Genomic DNA, 19,056 nt, shown 5'->3' on the forward strand with positions numbered 1-19,056 from the left:
GAAATGACCAGACAGAAGTAGTTACCATAAGGCTCCTCACAGACTGCACCTGCTCACACAAGATAGGGTGTTTGATGTACCCAAAGTTGAAACAGCTTCAATTAACTGTTAATAAATGGAAAGGATTTTCTAGGTGGTGTTAAGATAAGAACCGGAACCCTTTCAAGTCTAGTGTTTTCTAATTGTATAATATTTGTGAGTTATTTTTTTATCTATCTTTATTTTACTTATCCTTTGACCAAGTTAGTCCCACTAGGTTAATGACCTGTCTTCAGGGGAGACCTAAGGTGTTATTTCTCAGCAAACCAGTCACTTGGAGTAGGAGTAGAACCCACAGGCTTCTGTTATTCTGGCTCCAAAGGTGAGTGTGCTACTTGGCTGCACACTGACACTGATTTGTTATTCCTTGATCTTTCTTACTCCTCTGTCAAGTTTCATTTGTCATTCATTTCACCAGGTCTGGCCAGAGGCTCTCTACATTCACTGTATTCCATTGATAGTGTCTTGAAAGGGCATTCTACATACCTGTCCATCTAGAAAACAGGTGGTTCCTCCCTGTGATCTTTACTTTTTGTTGGAAAAATTAACTCTTGCTTGCCTTGATATAAGAATCATAACATGATGAACAACATTCTCCGACAGTAAGCCCTCCAAGCACCTCCTCAGCCTAATTCACCAGGTAACCACCATCTTTCTCTCTGGAGGCATACACCCTAACCCAAGCCCCCTTACCCCCTCAACATCCAAACCCATCCTATTCACCTCTCTAAATGCCCAAAGCATAACCAACAAAATTCCCCACCTCCACTCCTGGCTTCTCTACAATCAACCAGATATCCTATCTGTTTCTGAAACCTGGTTAAAACCTCATATAAAGGACTCAGAAATAACACCCCCAACTACTCTTTCATCAGAAAAGATAGAACCCACAGAAAAGGTGGAGGAGTAGCTCTCCTATACTCACTCCCTATCTGTTACCCCTATACTAAACCCATTCCCCAGTTCAACAAACGCCAAATTATTCTTGGCCCTACTTCAACTAAACAAAGTGGGGACAACATCTCTGTACTCAGAAGATATTCTCTTCTGGCTTTCCACCAATATTAGTAATGAAACAATAATCTTAGGTGACATGAACATAAATTGGTCCTCCATTCAGTCCCACACAAACTCCATAAACAACCTTTATAATTTCTCTCAGCTAATCAATTCGATCACTACACCCTCTAAAAACCTCTCCACAGGTAGTATCCTCGACTGGGTCTTAGTTACTCATCCTCGTTATTTCTCCAGTAGTGGCACACGTCCTAGCTCTCTCTGTGACCACCTCCCCACATTTGCCCACCGCTTGCCCCCCTTACAAATATCTCATAACTACATTTCTGCTCGTTCCCTAAAGAACTTTAATCCCAATACCTTCTCAACCTCACTAAAATCAATAAACTGGAGCTCTCTGAAAACTCTCCCCTTGGATAATGCCATATCCTACTTCAACTCTACATTTTTAAACCTCCTAGATTCACATGCCCCTCTAAAAACTAAAAGAATAAAAAGCAAAACTGCCCCATGGCTAACCAAAGACACACTAACTGCCATGCGCCTTAGAGACAAAGCTTGGTTACACCATGAAAAAAATAAGACCCCCTCCACCCTTAACAAATACAAAGCACTCCGCAACAAAGTCAAAAAGCTTATCATAGCAGACTGCAAAACTTATTTCTCCATATTGCAAACTAGCCATAAAACAAATCCTAGAAAATTCTGGAATGGGATCTCCATCCTCCTCAATCCTGGCAGAAAAGAAAACCCTTGTCCTAACCCCAATGCTTTAGACATAGACCTGGCCACTCAATTCAATTCTTTCTTCATCGACTCCGTTAGCAAACTTACCTCATCCTTCACTGACACTACTGCTATTACAACCCTTCCCCTATCCTCCTCTTCCCCTTCACTGTCAAATATAGCCACCCCTCAGCCTCCTCCTTTCGCTATAAAACCCATTCCCACATCTTACCATAAAAAAAACTTCTCCAAAAACTGAAACCCTGCTCCAATGCCCCCGACAACATTCCCTGATACTTTCTTAGTATAGCTGCCGAATCCATTGCCTTTCCCATCTCTATCTTAATCAACCGCTCTGTCCAGGAAGGCTGTGTACCCCAACTTTGGAAAATGGCCTTCGTCTTATCCCTTCACAAAGGGGGCAACAACAATATCATCACAAATTTCCGCCTCATCGCAATCTTATCCCCATCTCCAAAGTTCTTGAGAAATGCATCCATTTACAACTCCTACCCTATCTCGTACACAGTCACTTACTAACTCCCACACAGCATGGTTTCAGAACAAGCCACAGCACTACCACGGTTCTCCTGTCCTTCCTCGAAACTGTCAACAAAGCCCGTGACTCTGGACATGTTATATCTACACTCCTACTGGACCTCTCTAAGACCTTCAACACCATCTCTCACAACCTTCTCCTAACTAAACTCTCTAATCTAAACCTATCTCTTTCGTCTCTCAACTGGTTCTCTAGTTACCTCTCAAATAGGCAACAAGTAGTTAAATGGAAAAAAGCCACCTCCCCACTCCTCAGCACACCCACTTGTGTACTACAAGGCTCCATACGGGTCCCCTCCTGTATAATATTTTCATAAATGATTTTCACCACTCAATCCCTAACACAAACCTTATCCAATATGCAGACGATTCAACTGTAATCTGTTCTGCCGCCTCCATCCCCACTCTCCTAAAACTATCCCAAAATGCTTTTTCTACCACTGAACAGTGGATGAGAGATAACCACCTAGCACTCAATGCCTCAAAAACCAAATGTATGTTATTTACCCCTTCTAAAACAACCACTATAAATAAGAACACATTCTGCATCACCAGCCACAATAATACAACACTCAAGTTCGTACCTGAGGCCAAACTACTAGGTGTCCTCATTGATGATCAGCTTAAATTCACCTCCCACATACAATTAAACATAAAAAAAAAACACCAGAAACTTGGTATGCTGTACCGCCATTGTCGCTACCTCACTCCCTCTACTAAGTTCACTTTCTCTACCACATTCCTCATCCTTTCTCCTCTATATGGTGCCCCACTCCTAACTAACCTACAATCCACACTTAAGTCAAAACTCTCCTCCTGCTATAATAAGATTGCCAAGTTTGCCACTAGCCACAATTCTTCCACCCGTCACTGTGTCGCCCTTCACAAACTAAATTGGTTAGAGCTACCCAATTATCTCACCTGCATTCAACTCACTCATGCTCACAAACTCATTTTCAGTCCCTCCCTATCCTCATCCCTTAAAATGCATCTTCCAGAAAGATCCTTAAGGTCCAGCAATCAAAACTTGATAGAATTGCATAAACCCGCCCACCCTCCTGGCAAAAATCTCTTATGCTTTGCCCTTGCACGTCAGTGGTACTCTTTCCACCATACATCCGCACCATCTCTAGTCACTCTTCCTTCAAAACCTCACTGCACTCGCACCTAACTTCTCTCTGGGAATGCTCCTGCACCAGTCCCACATAACTACTTCTCCTCTCTATACCTCCGACATCTCAGGTACTCCAGTCCTACTCTTTTCCTCATAAAGTACTAGCAAGAAATTACAACAATTCCTATTTTTGCTTCATTTTGTATTTTTAAATACTATGATTTTAGTTGTACTTCTGCATTTACTGTTGTATAATTACTTGTTTATAACTTTTGTTATTGTGTAGCTTTCTGCAATTACTTGTTTATACCTTATGTTGTTATGGAGTTTTTCTCCCCAGGACACTATTGAAACGGGTTCTTCTTGGCCATGGGCCATTCTGGCAAACAAACTGCAAATAAATAAAACCAAGTAAAATAAATAATGAAAAACAGATGTTATGTTGTCCATATCTCACCCTTGTTCTTGTTGTTTGTGTTCGGAGCCGACCCTCTGCTCCGACTCGGCCGTATACAATAGCCCGAGAGCTTTTACTGGCTCGAGGCTAGACCCATATCCCAGCATGCCTAGTGGTAGTTACCCAGATCTCGTTTGCTGCTTGCAGTATCGAGATTGCGGATAATGGCTCAGGCTAAGTGTTTTTCTATTTGTTATATTTTTGAAAAAAAATTTCTTACTTAAATAACTTGTTAATAGTAGTTGTCCTTCGTATTTCTACCTTCCCTATCCAGTCCGAGTGACTTGCGTTTGTTGTGGATTAATCGTTTTCCTCTCTGGCTCTTTCCCCTCTTCTAAATCCGTTTAACGTAAGAGAGTTCTTCGCTTTTCTCGCCTTCCTTTAAGTTTTAAGGAGTTGCCTTTTAAATTAGAGGTTCTCCTTAGGTGGGGAGTTCACCATTTAACTTAGAAGCCCCCCTTCTCTTCTTTCCTGTCTGTAATTAAAAAAGGCCAGAAAGAAGGGGAAGACAGGCCCCAACCATATAAAAAGCAGCCTCAATGACTTACTACTACAGCTGTCAGACAACTCTCTCCTGGCAGCCCCCTTGAGAGGAAAACTAGCACTTTTCTATCACAATTGGCATTGGATCACCAAAGACAAATGGGTTCTCAACATTGTAGCTCAAGTTTACAGGTTCCACTTTCACACTCTGCCAAGGTTAAAAGGAATGCCAAATCTGCCTCCAAATCAATGGACAGAGGCTCAAAAACAAATTACAGCACTCATAGAAATGAGAGCTATTCAAGAGGAGGTACCACCACCAGAGCAAGGACAAGGATTTTATTCAAGACTCTTTCTGGTTCCCAGAAAGGACAAAGCCTGGAGGCCCATTCTGGATCTTTCTTCTCTAAACACATACCTGGATGTTCCGAAATTCAAAATGTTAACACTACAGCAGCTTCTTCCCATGTTGGGCAAGAAAGCTTGGCTCATGACTTTGGACCTCAAGGAGGCATACCTGCATGTCCCTATCAGACAAAGCTGCAGAAGATACCTCAGATTCATATCAGTTTCAATGCACTATCAATTCTCTGCACTGCCCTTTGGCTTATCTACTGCACCCAGGGTCTTTACAAAGTGCCTGGCACCAGTAATTGCATTTTGCAGACAGAAAGGAATTCAAATTTATCCATACCTGGATGACTGCCTGATTCAAGCAGAGAGCAAGGACAATCTTCTAGAGCATCTGGCATTTGTAAAACAGTTAAGTTGCCTGGGGTACACAGTAAACGGAAAGAAATCAAAACTAGTGCCCTCACAAGAGATAATATTCCTGGGTGCCAGCTTGAACACAACGGCCCTGATGGTTTATCTCACGCCAGACAAGCAAGGACAACTGACTCAATACTTTCAATTGATGGCAACAAAAACCCAACTCCCTGCAAGAAAAATTCTGCAGGCCTTGGGTTGCATGGCATTCTGCATACTACTAATTCCATATACCAGACTGCATATGAGGAAACTACAATGGTACCTAAAGAATGTATGGTCTCAACACTGCCAAAGTTTGGAAACAGTTATACCACTAATTCCTTGCCTTCAACAGGAGTTTCGATGGTGGGCTCAAGCTTGTCACCTCAACAAGGGACAGCCTTTTACTCAACCCACAGCCAGGCAAACACTGACAACAGATGCATCAGATTACGCCTGGGGAGCACACATGGCAGGAAAATGTATTCAGGGCAAGTGGCCCGCAGAACAAAGGCATCTTAACATCAATCAAAAAGAGATGTTAGCTGTACAAAATGCCCTTCTAGCTTTCAAGGACATGCTGCATCCAGGACAACTATTACTAAAAACAGACAACACCACAGTAATGTGGTACATAAACAAGCAAGGTGGGCACTCACTCCTACCCCCTCTGCAGACAAGCCATGACCTTATGGAACACAGCTATAAACTATCAAGTTCATCTTCAAGCACAATTCCTGCCAGGAGAGAAAAACACACTGGCAGACTTAAGCAGAAACATCATGGATCCCCACGAATGGGAATTGAATCCACAAATATTCAGAATGATAACACAAAAATGGTGGAGCCTGGACATAGATCTGTTTGCATCCCCAATGAACTGCCAGCAACAGAAATTCTGCACAAGGAGTTGCCATCCACAAGCATGGAAAGTTGATGCCCTCTCATTCAGCTGGAAAAACCTGCAAGTATACGCTTTCCCTCCACTACCTCTCCTTCCAAAGGTTCTCATAAAAGCCAGACAAGAAGAGCCAAAGATGATCCTGATGGCTCCAGACTGGCCACACCAGCACTGGTACCCAATCTTAAGGAATTTAGCACAAGAAGCACCCTGGATATTGCCTCAAATCCCACATCTGCTGACTCAGCACAAAAATCAGATACTTCGCAGTCAGCTACAGACCTTAAACCTAGCTGCATGGAAAATTCCTTAGTCAAGCAAGCAATGCCTCTCTCCAAAGTTGTTATGGATGTCATTCTGGAGGCCAGAAGGCCTAGTACCAGGAAAGCCTATTCGGATAAATGGAAGAGATTCTGTGCCTGGAACCAGGCTCACAGCCTTGACTCTCTTGTCCCAAACATTCCTCACATTCTACAATATTTAACTGAGATGCTGGACAAAGGTCTCTCTTTTTCATCCATCAAGATCCACGCCTCTGCCATCTCTGCCCACTACAACACGGATCCTCCAATTTTCTCTAATCCGTTGCTAAAACAGTACCTCAGAGGGGCTAAAAACATAAGACCACCCCGTAGAGCACCTACTCCAACTTGGGACCTCAACTTTGTTTTGGAAAAATTAACTTTACCTCCCTTTGAGCCAGCTAACACAGCAGAATTAAAATATATTTCTTGGAAGACTGCTCTGCTCCTGGCAATAACATCAGCTTGAAGATTTTCAGAATTACAGGCACTAACGGCAGTGGAACCTTTCCTCATTTTCCACCAGGACAGGGTGTCCTTAAGAACTAACCCTACATTTATGCCAAAGTGGTTTCAAGTGTGGCTCTAAACCAAACTATTCACTTGCCAACTTTTTATACAAAACCACAGAATAAAGGGGAGAGACTAGTGCATTCTTTGGACATTCACAGGCAGTTACGCTTCTACTTGGACAAAACCAAAGCTTTCAGAAAATCTGAGCAATTATTGGTAGCATATGCTGCAGGAGCACAGGGAATAGCTATTTCAAAACAGTCTGTTTCAAAATGGATAGGACATTGCATACGTTTCTGCTACACACACCATGGGAAACCTATACCTAGCAGCATTAGATCTCACTCCACCAGGGCAAAAGCCACTTCAACTGCCTACCTCAGAGGAGTGCCTACCAAGGACATTTTGGAAGCAGCAACATGGAGTTCTGTCCATACCTTCACCAAGCATTACCATCTGCTTTTATACTCTGAATCCAGAGCTGGCTTCGCCAGTGCTGTGCTGCAGGGCCTTATAGCCACACCTAATGCCTTATAGAAGGAGCCACCCTACCTCAGCTTTGGGATTCTACCCAAGTGTAATGACTGCAGCAGTCTAACACGATGAACATAGTACAGTTTTGTACCTACCATAAATGTAGATGTTCGAGTGTTTACACTGCTGTAGTCCAGGTTACCCTCCCTCCTTCTCCTCTTACTTGCTGGTACGTACCTATGTCTTCTACGTTTTACTATCTATGGGGAGTATTTGCTGGTAACTGAAAGTTGTTGTTTGCTTTTCTTATGTATGTTTTATTAGCAATTTGAATTGCGTACCTTTTGGGGGCACCTGACATCTAGGGCAAGAAAAACTGAAGAAAATGGCGTCAGCTGAATCTTGTATACCCCTGTCACACTGACGTCAGGGAGGAGGCGACAGCAACTGACGCCGGACCAAGACTTTGGAACTCAGGCTGACTGGGGAACCGCCTGACGGCAGGATAACCCAAGTGTAATGACTGCAGCTGTGTATACACTCAAACATCTACATTTATGGTACTACAAAACTGTACTTTTCGGAGCCAATAAGGTCTCACAAGTGATCCAGGTCTCCTGCCTTGGAACCGGTGCAGTCTAGTCCACAGTCTCCTTTATTACAATCTATGGCAGGTAGTCACCGGGCTTCAACCCATTCTTCTCGGTCATCCAGGAGCGTCTCGGATGATGATGTAGAGAATCTGGTGAAGAGGCTTCTTAGGACACCAACATTAGCTAAAATACTTTCGGACCCATCCCAAATGGAAATGGTGCCGACAGTCCAACCAACACCTCTCTCTATTCCTCCTCTAACTCCCCTGAGTTCAGAGCCGGAGTGTATGGAAGTCGTAGTGGTGGAACCATCAGTTCTGGTAACCTCCTCAGGTCTTTCGGTTCCGACTACTGCTCTGATCTCCTCGATACCCCCTTCTGTCGAGGGATCTGGGAGTGGACGCTCCCTCATCTGCTCTGAGGGGTGGGGGGCATCAGATCCTTGTCCGACCCTACTCTCCCTCTCAGAGCTTCGGCACAGATCAGCAAGGCTCCTACATTGGCCTTGGAGCCGTCACCCTCAGTTCGGAGGAAGTCTCCGGCTTCTTCGGAGCCAGACTCTTTTGGGTCGGGACCTCAATGTCTTTGAGTTGATGAGCATGCTGTCTGCCGAGACGGCTCCACCCTTGGCTCCATTGGCTCCTTTGCCTTTGGTGCCGGTGTCTGCCTCCGAAACTCCCCTCTGCCCAAGCATTAGGGAACCCATGCTCCAGGATGCCCCATTGGGTGATCCCACCTCTTCCAAAACTTCCCCTGAGCATTACCTCGGAAGAGGACTTGCAAGAGGAAGCATGTGGACCCCTTGAGTCCTTGACATCAGACACAAGACTTGGATGACTCAGAAGGGTCCACACGGTCCCCCTCTGAAAAGTCTCTTTTTCAGACATCTTAGAAATCCTTAGACAGAGGGGTGACTGGAAATCCCTTGCCCCTTCTGTTGAGTCAGTGTAGCTGGATGCATTCGGTTCCCGACCCTCCACCTCTTGGGTATCCTCCTCCTTTTGACCCACTATTCCACATAGTGAGTTGAAAGGCATTGAGCTCTCCAGAAATGATAGAACCAGTTCCGCGGAGGCCCATGAAATTCATAACAGCCCCTGAAGACAGATTCTTCTTATCCAAAGGTGTTTCCGTTGATGCTATGGTGGTGACAGCAGCCACCAAGAAAGAATTAGCAGAAACTTTATCTGTCCATCCACTGAATAAAGAGTCTCATACGATGGACAGATATGGGAAGCATATGTTTTCTTCAGCGACCTTTACACTCAGGTCGCTGAACTATTTGTCCCACTTTACAAGGCTTCAAAGGGATCGCCTCAAAGAATTAGGAGATACCTTACAGGATCCTACAGGTGTGGGAGCCTCGGACAAGGCATCTTCTCAGCTTGCAGCCTTGACTTCGGTGGGTAACTCCTCCATGTGGCTAATTTCTTAGACAGCCGATGGGACGAGCAGGGTGGCAGTCATAGGGGTGACCTTATGCAGACACTCCTGGATGCGTCTTTGTCATTTTGCGAAGCCCTTCAAGTCTTCCTTTACCAACTCCCCCTTTGACAGCTCGTCCTCATTTGGGGCTCAGGTAAAAGAGACTCTTACCAGGTTTGAACAGAATGCCAAAACTCTCTGCCGTGGGAGTATGTTTTTCTGCTCCATCTAGGCCTTATCCTAAAAGTCAGAAGAGCAGAAAAATGTGGTTCCAGAAATTCCAGGGAGCTTCGCTTGACACACGTGGAGATTTTTCCCCCAAGAGCAGAGGGGGAAATAACGAAAGATGCCAGTCACGCAGCGGGGGGCAGGGGGGGTCTGCAGAATCAGGGCGACAGAGATGCCTTCTCTGGTAGGCCCTTCCAGTGCTTTTGAAGGGAGACCCAACTGTCCGACTTATCCTTGTACCCAAAAGCCTGGCAGACAGTCACAGAAGATACATGGGTATTATCAATAATATCTGGAGGTTACAATATCCCCTTCTCCCAACATCCCCTGTAAAAAAGACAACACTCTGTCCCAGATGTTCCACCCAGTCTTCGGGATCAAGCAAACCTAGAGGTTCAAAGGTTGCTAAGAAAGAGTCATCCAGGAAGTCCTCGCAGACCAAATTGGATCCGGAACTTTCTCAAGGTTCTTTTTAGTTCCAAAGAAAATGGGACTGGAGACCCATATTGGATCTCAGCAGGCTGAACAAATCAGTCAAGAAAACAAAGTTCTGGATGGTAACACTGCAGTCCATTCTTCCCTTTTTGGGACAGGACAATTGGATGTGCTTTATCGATCGCCAGGATGCATACTACCACATAAAAATGGGCAAGATAGTCTAGGAGATATCTACGCTTCTGGCTGGGAGCCAGCCACAATCAGTTCAGAGCTCTGCCCTTTGGTCTCACCACAGTCCACAGGGTGTTCACCAAATGCATGGCAGTAGTTACGGCTCACCTGAGGCGTCTAGGATTCTGGGTGTTCCCATAACTAGACAACTTGCTCCTTACTGCCACCACCGAGCATCAACTAATCAAGGCAAGGGAATCCACAATTCCCTCTTGTTCTCAACAAGCGATCACCATAAACTATGAAAAGTCTCCCTTGTTGCCTTGTCAATATGTTACCTTTATAGGGGCAGATTTAGACACAAGGGCCATGATAGCAAAGCTGCCTCAAGAAAGAGTATTAACGATCCATCACCAAGTTGCAATGCTGTTCACACAAAAGAGAATTCAGGCAAGATTTGTCCTCAAGTTCCTGGGTTCTATGGCAGCGGCAATTACTCTGGTCCCTATGGCTCGCTTCCTCATGAGAATTCTACAGTGGCTCCTATTTGCACAATGGTCATTCCAGGATTTACCCATGTCAAATCAGATTCTGATCACTGACTCCTGCAAAAATGATCTGGAGTGGTGGCTTCAGTCCCCTATGGTAACAATAGGCAGGCCGTGTCTACCCCCCAACCTGTAGCCACAGTGACCACGAACACTTCCCACCAGGTAGCGTGGGGGGTGGGGCATTAAATGGGACAGACTGTTCAAGAGACTTCTTGGCAGGAACATGAGTACCACTTGCACATCAATGTCCTGGCGATGAGAGCAGTGCTTCTGGTGTTAGAAGCACTTCAGGACTCTATCTACAGAGACTGTAGCAATTCAGACAGACAATATGTCGGTAGTATGGTACATCAACAAACAGGGTGGAACCAGATCTTACCCCTTGTGTCGAGAGGCTCTACGAGTTTGACAGTGGGCGATGTCTTCTCAACGCTTTCTGGTTGCAACACACATCCAAGGGAAATCCAAAGTGATAGCTGGCAAGCTCAGCCAGGCTATCCTGATGCCTCACGAGTGGTTCCTGAAGTAGGAAGTTGCGGACTTGATTTTTTGCAAATGGGGCCAGCCATGCTGTAATCTGTTTGCCACCCCTCAACAACAAATGCAGCAGCTACTTTGTCCTAGTCCCTCCACCGGGACAGTCTCCTAGGGACACACTTGTTCACGATTGGCCCCCGGGACTGCTTTAGGCCTTTCCACTATTTCCCCTGATCCGCAAGGTCCTTCAGAAAGCACAGTTGTTGGGTTGCAAGCTAATCCTCATTGCCCCTTACTGGCCTCGTCAGATGTGGTTCCCATTCCTTTGGCCTCAACTGCCGGGGGAGCCTTGGATCCTGAACCCAGCGTCAGCAGACATTTTGATGCATCAGTCGGGGGCTCTCCATCCTTCCATTCAAACTCTTAAGCTCACAGATTGGTTTCTCCACTTCTGGTCTTAGCCAGGCCTCCCGATGTTTCTCTGGCAGTTCAATGCATTTTGATTTCCTCCCATAAGCCCACTACTAGGAAACTTTATGCTAGTAAATGGAAGAGGTTCCCTTGTTGGGCAGGCAAAAATCAGGTTGATCCCTTTACTGCTCCCATTTCAAAGATTTTTGAATTTATTGCTGAAACCTTTGAGTGAGGAGCAGCTGCAGCTGCTATCCAGGTTCAGTTAGCTGCCATTTCTAATTTCCATATGGGAGAAATGGGGTCCAGTATCATGTCCCATAGACTATGCAAGGCATTCCTAAGAGGTACTACCCTCTTAAGACCTCCAATAAGAGAACCTCTCCCCCTTGGGAGAACTTAGTTCAAGACGCACTGATTCTTCCCCCCTTTGAACCATCTGCTTCTTGTCCACTCAAATTTCTGACTTGGAAGACCCTTGTCTTGGTTGCAATTACCTCAAATAGAAGGGTTTCAGAATTACAGGCCATATCTATTCGTCCCCCGTACTTGATTTTCCGTAAAGATCGGGTTTCTCTCAGAACCAAACCTGCTTTCTTACTCAAGGTATTTTCTTTTTTTTTTAATAAACTCAAGGTATTTTCTGACTACAATTTGAATCAATTTGTAGAGCTTCCTGTTTTCTTCCCCAATCATGGCAACAAGGCAGAGTATAAGCTTCATCAATTGGACGTTCATAGACATTTACGTTTCTATTTACACAGGGCCAAGGACTTTAGAAAATCTGACCGATTGTTCATATCCTTTGCGGACAATAAAAAGGTTTGTGCAATCTCAAAGATGACACAATAAAACATGTCTACGATTTGCGTAAACAAAAACTTCCAGGGAAAATTAAAGGACACTCAAGGCCTTGGCTACCTCTATTGCTTTTCAAACCCGACTGCCTTTGGATTCGATCCGTGCAGCAGCATGGGCTAATCCTCATACCTTTATCACTCATTACAAAGTAGATGTGGCCTCCCAGAACAAGGCATCCTGAAGAATTGTTTTCAGTGAGCCACCCAAGAATCAGGTGCAGGGGATGCTGTCCCAAACAGCAAGAGTGAAGGCGAGATATGGACAACATAACATTAAGAAGTTATATACTCACCGTAATGTTCCATGTTTGTTGTCCTTGATCTCGCCTTCCTTCTTGCGTCCCACCCTCCTTCCCCCTTCCTGGAAGATAGAGAGGAATCCCTTGTTTTTATTGGTTATACTGGCTGGATTTCCTTTTTACCATACCTTTTGGTTGGTCTTAGTCTTCTCCTCTTACTCTTGCAGATGGGTTACACCTTTATATGTAGGTGTCATCTGATATGTAAAATAGAGTACATCTCTTTTCTGTTTCTATGTTCTAGCACTGGGTTATCACAAACAAGATCTGGGTAACTACCGCTGGGCATGCTGGGATAGGGGTCTAGCCTCAAGCCAGTAAAAGTTCTCGAGCTATAGTATACAGCCGAGTTGGAGCCAAGGGTCAGCTCTGAACCCAAACAGCAAGAAGGAAAGCGAGATCAAGGACAACAAACATGGAACGTTATGGTGAGTACATAACTTATTTTATTTGTTGATTGCTCTAACTTATGCAAGAAGAGTATGAGAGTTGCAAGCTCATGTTGTGGGTAAACCACCTCATTTTCTGCAAAGGTAGGGTTTCCTGAAAGCAAATCCCTATAAGCCTAAAGTGGTTTCCTAATTTACTTTGAACCAATCCATCTATCTCCATGTCTTCTTTATAGAACCCAAAAAGTGAGGGGAAAAGGTTTCTTCATACACTGGTTGTCCACACACAACTCTGATGTTTTCTTAACAGAACTAAAACCTTCGGAAACTCTAATCAGTCATTCATTTCTTATGAAGGTAAGAAAAAGGGACAACCTGTGTCATGCAGACAGATGGATGTTGTATGCTACCTTCTTTTGTTATACCCAATACAAGTCAGTTCCATTCAGGGTCAAGACACACACCATACAGGGCTTTGTCTTCTACAGTGGCTTTTTTGGAAAGAGGTGGATTGTAGAAGTATAAGCCCTCTGTACATGCTTTTATAAAGCACTATAAACTAGATTACTTTTCCAGGCCTTGAGTAGACTTTAGTAGGATCATTCTCCAGAGGCTCTTGGACCTTTGACTTTCCTCTCAATCACTATGAGCTTATGGTAGGCTACCTATATAGCTGAAGCTACCGCAGCAGTGATTTAATGATGAATGGAGTAGTAAACGTATCATAACAGTAGCTATTTGAATGATCACTGCTACAGTAGCCTTTCCCTCCGTCCAGCCCCCTCATTTTTCTACATTTTTGTTGCCAGGGTGTGTGCTTGATTTTTGGTTTACCTAACATTATTCTCTTTAGGGCTGTGTCCTACATCTTTCAGTTGGCAAGAGTGCTCTGAAAGACTTGGTGCCTAACCATTAATTGTCTGTAGCTCTGCTTGAACTGTCAGTGGTCTGGGTGCATGGAAGGTGCTCGTAAGCTCTGGAAGCTAGGCGGCTGTTATATCCTGTGCAGGAATATAACCCGTATAGCTAAGGCTACTGCAGCAGTGATCATATGAACATTGACTATTGTTGCAAGTTTACTTATCCAAGTGTATTTTCCCCTTCATATCACTAGCCAACTAGTGTATGGAATGCTGTTCAAACCTGCATTGCTGTCAGAACAGACTGATGTTCTATTTCTGCACCAGCAAGGCAGTTGAAGTAAATGATTAAAAAAAAAAATCAGCAAGTAATACATTGGTTTTAATTGCCAAAAGCAATTACTAGAAAAAAGGAAATGCCAGTGACAGTTATTGGAGAAATAAGCAGTTAGGGATTGCTGCCTCCTCATTCTGTAGCAGCAGTAGGAATAGGCACTTTGGGATATAAATATCCTCATTTATTGTTGGGAATTGTGCTACAGCTTAATTGCTGCTGTTAACAAGCAGTATGTTTCATATGAAATGCTAATATATTTAACTGCAGGAAGTCATGGGTAGAGCATCAGTGTTGTGAAGTGAGCATGCCCAAAGACGACTGGCTCACCATTGAGGTTTATGCTCAATTGCCTGCTGGGTTGCAGTGTGATCAGTAGAGGTAATGTATAGGAGAGTAGTTCATTCTCTTTTTCAGAAAGAAACAGATAAGTAGGCTTTAGCAGTGCACAGAGGTGCTTCCAATTAGGTAATCCGTTTACTGGAAAGAAAGTGCGTAATAACTGCTAGTATTGCTCATTTGTTCTGTTTGTGACCCCACTAAGATGTGCCTTGTGAATATACTTTTCTGACATTTCTGGAAAGAATAAAGGCCAGTAGACTTTCAAGTTATTTTTCCTGTTCTCACCCCTTTAGTGGAATTGCATTGTAGCTCGCCTAACTGCATTTGAATTTCTAGTACCTTAACACAACTACTAACAAAATATAAAAAAATCCGGTGTGGCCACATTGAAAGCATTTAAAATGTTTTTTTTGTTTGTTTTTTTGTTTCCCTACTTTCTCACTTTTATTAGTTTGCCTACTATTTGCATGAAAGTAACCCTGCATTATTCTTAAAGGCTTATTGAGTCCATATTAAACCTATTCTGCATTGTTCTTAAACACTTTATGGGTCCATACTAAACCTGATTAACATATGGTGTAAGCAATGGTATGTGTTCACATTGACAGTCATTTCTGTACTTCATCAATCATAGACTCTTCACTTGCCTTTTGATGGCATCCATTCCTATTTTATCTTTAACTTTTTTATGTTGAGAATTTTGTTAAGTCAGTTTGAGTAGGAACAGACTCTGGCCATTGTGCATAATATGCAAACATTGGGCAGCTGAGTGCATACAACAAAGTCATGTGTAGAGCCTTTAATCCTTGTAGCAATCGTTTCTTTTGTCTTGATGAAAATCCTCAAATTTTTATTGATAATGTTTCTTTCTAGTGTGTGTTCGTCAGTATTGTGTATCAGCCTTTTCCTATCTTACATGTACTTAATGTGCAAAGTACTATTGTAGCAATTTTTTCCCTTCATAGTCAGTTATGTTGTTAACCTGCCATTTAGTTGTTTTGCACCTGAGTAAAATAAATCTTAACATTTCAAGTTATTGGTAAATATTGTGCCTGTCACTTGAAATGTAGTGAATTGAAACTGAACTTGATATTAAAACTGAGGATTTATAATTATATTAAAAAGATTAGATGGCCCAATGATTACTTTCAAGCACCTACAAATGTCTTTGCAGCTGAAATTTGTGTACATCAGCATCAAGACATTCTGAACTTTTTGTGCTAACTTTGTTTTGAAGACTTTTCTCAGCTGTGCAGCCTCATAAAAATAATGCTAATATGCAGATATGGCCTCAGAGTCAGTTTCCACATAACTGCTAGGTCCTAGCCTTTGGTGTACCGATAGACATCCCTTTGTTTTGCCCCTCCCTCTCTTCTTTAGCAGTCATTCAATGACAAGCGTAAAAAGAACCTCTTTTCTCGAAAATTCCCTTTCTACAAGAACAAGGACCAGAGCGAGCTGGAAACAAGTGATGTTGATCGTAAGTATATGGCATCAAGTGACAGAAACCATAGAAGGGTCAGATAAGAGGATGGATGTGTAGAGTATTACCATGGAGACATTTTTCCAGAATTGCAACAGGTGATTTGAAGATTAAATTTATGGTGAATATTTTTTAATTGCAGATGAGTGCAACTTTAGAAAGGATTTTGTTTAAACAGGCCTACTGAATTCATATTAATTTTATTTTTAGCACCTCCTTATTTTGGGAAGGTTGTTCATATTCCAATACATGTAAACATTTTTACTTGTTCTTGTCATTATTTTTGTGCTGTGCTGCTCAGCCATTTTTCCTGTAAGACAATGTAGAATTCTCATCTTGGATTTTCAGGTTAATTTGGAAATTTTACATGGCTTTATTTCTATTATAGGTTTAATAGTCTTCATGTAGTATGTAGTAGTCAAATTCAACTCCCCTAATTCAGTGATACTTTTTCACTGCCGTAGTTTTATCTCTTAGAATTCTTTTTTCTGCCCTGGTGACTACCTGTAATATTCTTGAAAACTGTCTCCTAACAGTAGAGCCTGTTTTATATTATACTGACAGATGTTTTCTTTGTGATTATTTTTTTTTTTCCTTTTTTTGTTTGCTTACACTCTCGGACTGCTCCACAGGAGATCCCTGACGACATGGGATCAAAAGGCCTGAGTAAGTGATTAAGTTCTGTTAATCATTACTTCTTTTCTTAGCCATCACATTTTACATGGGTAAGCATCATGGTTAATGTTACATTTTGCTGCTGTATGGAGGCCCAGTATTTAAAGATGGTTTCTGATTTCATTTTTATTATCCAAGTGTTGTGCCAAGTTTGAGTTTCATTTCTCCATGCTTTTAAAATTGCCTGTATGTGGTGTGTAGTCTAGATTTTATGACATTAAGGTGCACTTGCATTTTGAGCTATTTCAGCATAAATTTGTGTGTGGAATTTTTTTTCTTTATTTTAAGTTAAGAATTTTTCATAACTTTGCTTTTGAATTGTGACAGCATTTTCAGGATTTGGTTACAGAAGTCAAATTCATTGTGACAATTTTGTATGGCAACAACTCTTGTACAAATGTTTTAGATTTGCTGCAGTGGCAGGGAAAGTCTTGAAGCCATATTAAAACAAGAGCTGTTCAGATCACACAGTTTCATTTCCTGCTTGCCACTCACAGCAAAAGGATGTGAACATTTTTAAACACATTAGGAGTCAACATATTACATGTCTGGTTTTGAAGAAAATCCTTTTGTGCTTGTTAGTGGATGACAGCATGGCCTGGGATTTAGTTTTGCGGGATAAAGTAGCTTGATACAGTCAGCACAGAAATCTAGTTTGAGATTCATTTTTCTTTGTATATGTTGTAACTGTGAGCAAATCATTTACCACAGTTTGTTTTCAGTGTTCTGAAAACTGATACTCGTCTTGTTCTTTAACCACTTACCAAAGTTCAGGCTTATAACTGTAAAAGCACAGTTCAGAGCAGGTTCCTAACATCTACTGATACATTTCACCTGTGACAGAGACTTGGGCCGCATGTAATCAGAATGTTTTCTGCTCTTGATGTTTGGCAGTGTAGAATGTGATGAAGATGTGTTTGTCTGTTTTTTTTTAAACTGTAGATTTTCAAATCTGACAGAAATGCATGACCTAATACTGTAGATTGATTTTTTTTTTAAATTTTTTTTTCATTTGTCAACTGGAATTGAACGCTGATCCAACTAGACCAGTTTCACTTTCAACCTAGGTAAATACAATAAAGGAAAAAATGCTTTTTAGCACCTTTATTAAATTATCACTTAAGATATAGGCAGACACACATTAATAGAAAAGAAAACAAACCATATTAACATTTTTTTCCATTTATATACATTTAATATGATCCGATGTGTATTTTTGTCCCATTCAATGTTTGAATTGTTGGATTCTGTGGGACCCGACCTTGGCACCTTCTTCTAGAGCTATGGATCTGAGAATGTAACTCTTCCCCTACCCATAATTCCCTCCTCTCCACCAAGTTACCTCAGATCTCAATTGTCACCTCAATCTTCCAGACGTGTATCTGAGAATTCTACTTTTCACGATAAGTGAAAGTGTTTTTTTTTTCCTAAGGTTATATTTATTTTTGACTCCTCCCTTCCCTTTTAGGATACTTAGTAGAAGTGGTAGGTAGTATAGTTGTGTGATGTAGCTTTTAGGTAATTTTAGGATATTTGTAAGGTAACAGAAACAGGTTAGGTTTTTTGATATGTCTTTTCTAGATAGTGTTTTTGGTCTAGTTACTAGATGCAAGGTTGTAGGTGTTATTTCCGGTTACCTATTACAAAATCGAAGTTATGGAACTTCGAATACCATATGGTCGATACCATATGATTGAAGTTCCGTAACTTCGAAATAAAAAAAAAAAAAAGAAAAGAAAGAAAACTTACCCTGACGGGTTAAAGCAGGGCACCCCCCCCCCCGCACTACTTAGATACCAACTTCGAGATCGCACTGTAATGTGCAGAAAGGGAAGATTTCCCTTTCCTACACTGTAGTGCGATCTCAAAGTTGATATATTTAAGTAGCGGTGGGTGCAGCTTGCCCCCTGCCTTACATCCTTTACTTTTTCTTTTTTGTTTACTTTGACTAATTCAAATTTTCAATTGTTCGATCACTAAAGGTCGCTCTTTAGTGATTCGAACAATTGAAAATTCGATTTAGCAATAAGAACCCGTTATTTCTGTAGGCTAAGCTTTGTGTTTTTCAAATATTACAGTTTATTACAAATTTTTCTGATGTCAGACAAACAAGGCTTTAAAAAGTGCTGTGCTTGCAGACGCAAAATTCCTCCTCAAGACTCGCATTGTTTGTGTTTATTGCTTAG

At 42.3% G+C, this 19,056-nt stretch overlaps 1 protein-coding gene across 1 annotated transcript in view; it reads left to right on the plus strand.

Moving 5' to 3' along the window:
* The window catches only part of DLG1 (discs large MAGUK scaffold protein 1), a 3,205,960-nt gene that overhangs the window by 2,556,908 nt on the left and 629,996 nt on the right, over positions 1-19,056 (plus strand). Inside the window, exon 21 of the mRNA XM_044070715.1 lies at positions 16,093-16,192. Coding sequence (XP_043926650.1) covers positions 16,093-16,192 — 100 coding nt within the window. The remainder of the gene's footprint in view (positions 1-16,092; positions 16,193-19,056) is intronic.

The sequence above is a fragment of the Protopterus annectens genome, chromosome 4.part1 (genome assembly GCF_019279795.1).
Source record: "Protopterus annectens isolate FY-2018-M chromosome 4.part1, PAN1.0, whole genome shotgun sequence".
Lineage (NCBI taxonomy): Eukaryota > Metazoa > Chordata > Ceratodontiformes > Protopteridae > Protopterus > Protopterus annectens.